The sequence below is a fragment of the Chiloscyllium plagiosum genome, unplaced genomic scaffold, assembly GCF_004010195.1.
Source record: "Chiloscyllium plagiosum isolate BGI_BamShark_2017 unplaced genomic scaffold, ASM401019v2 scaf_9585, whole genome shotgun sequence".
In the NCBI taxonomy this organism is placed as follows: Eukaryota; Metazoa; Chordata; class Chondrichthyes; order Orectolobiformes; family Hemiscylliidae; genus Chiloscyllium; species Chiloscyllium plagiosum.
This window is the reverse complement of record NW_025213242.1, coordinates 21,782-22,707: the sequence shown is the minus strand read 5'-3', so window position 1 is coordinate 22,707 and position 926 is coordinate 21,782. Positions and strand designations below refer to the sequence as shown.

Here is a 926-nt window from a genome sequence, read left to right as displayed (position 1 = left end):
CAGGATGTTGATGGTGGGGGGGGGGGAGGAGGGATTCAGTGACGGTAACACCATTGAAGGTCAAGGGGGCGATGGTTAGATTCTCTCTCAATGGGAACCCCCGTTCAATCCGATTGTGCGTGACACCCAGTTTCCTCCGTGGTCCCCGTATCCCCAGATGTCCTGGGAGATGACGTGTCAACCTCGAATGTACTCAACAATCCAGGCCAGAGAAATCCCGAAAGACCAGCGTGTGTCCCAAGGGAGCCCGTTCCTGGCCAAATCCTCCCCCCCCCCCCCAAAAACGCCTTGTTTCCTCTGGGATTGGAGGGGCTGATTTCTGCTTGCTTGGCCGTGCGGGGTGGTATGGGGACGCGGTAAAGACTGGGAGCGTGAATTCGTACAGAGGGAGGGGGAGAGACAGACCGCCAGAGAGAGACTGCGGGGTGCAGTGGGATCTGGGTGACCCAGCACACTGAGGCAGTGAACTGTTGGGGCAGCGAACACAACGTTGGGGGAGGGAGGGAGCGCCGGGCTCCTTCCCTGAAGGGGAGTGCTCCCTCTCGGAGAGGGGGGTTTAGGGGATAGAGGTCAGGCCCCCTGTGGTACGGCCCGGCGAGGGTGCAAGGCTCACGTCCCTCGCCTTCCCATTTCCCCCCCCTCCCAGCGTCAGCGAGACCCACCAGCTGGCGGAGGCCAACGAAAGGAAGAATGAGCGGCTCCGGGCGGCGTTCGGGATCAGCGACAGCTACGTGGATGGCAGCTCCTTCGACCCCAAGAGGCGGGCCCAGGAGGCGGCCGAGAAAGCTGAGCAGCAGAAGCTGCACGGGTAAGTCTGCCCCCTCCCCGAGGTGAGCCACGGGGCTGTTCTGTTGAACCTTTTATCAGGGCCTTCTGTCGGTGTGCTGCTGCCTCCCCTCTCCCACCCCACACTCTCCCTCTCCCTT

General features: G+C 62.2%; 1 protein-coding gene across 1 annotated transcript in view; it reads left to right on the top strand.

The window, feature by feature from the left end:
• LOC122547581 (serine/arginine repetitive matrix protein 2-like) overlaps positions 1-926 on the top strand; it is a 20,099-nt gene that overhangs the window by 3,111 nt on the left and 16,062 nt on the right. Inside the window, exon 2 of the mRNA XM_043686189.1 lies at positions 561-808. Within this exon, the coding sequence (XP_043542124.1) occupies positions 561-808 (248 nt within the window). The remainder of the gene's footprint in view (positions 1-560; positions 809-926) is intronic.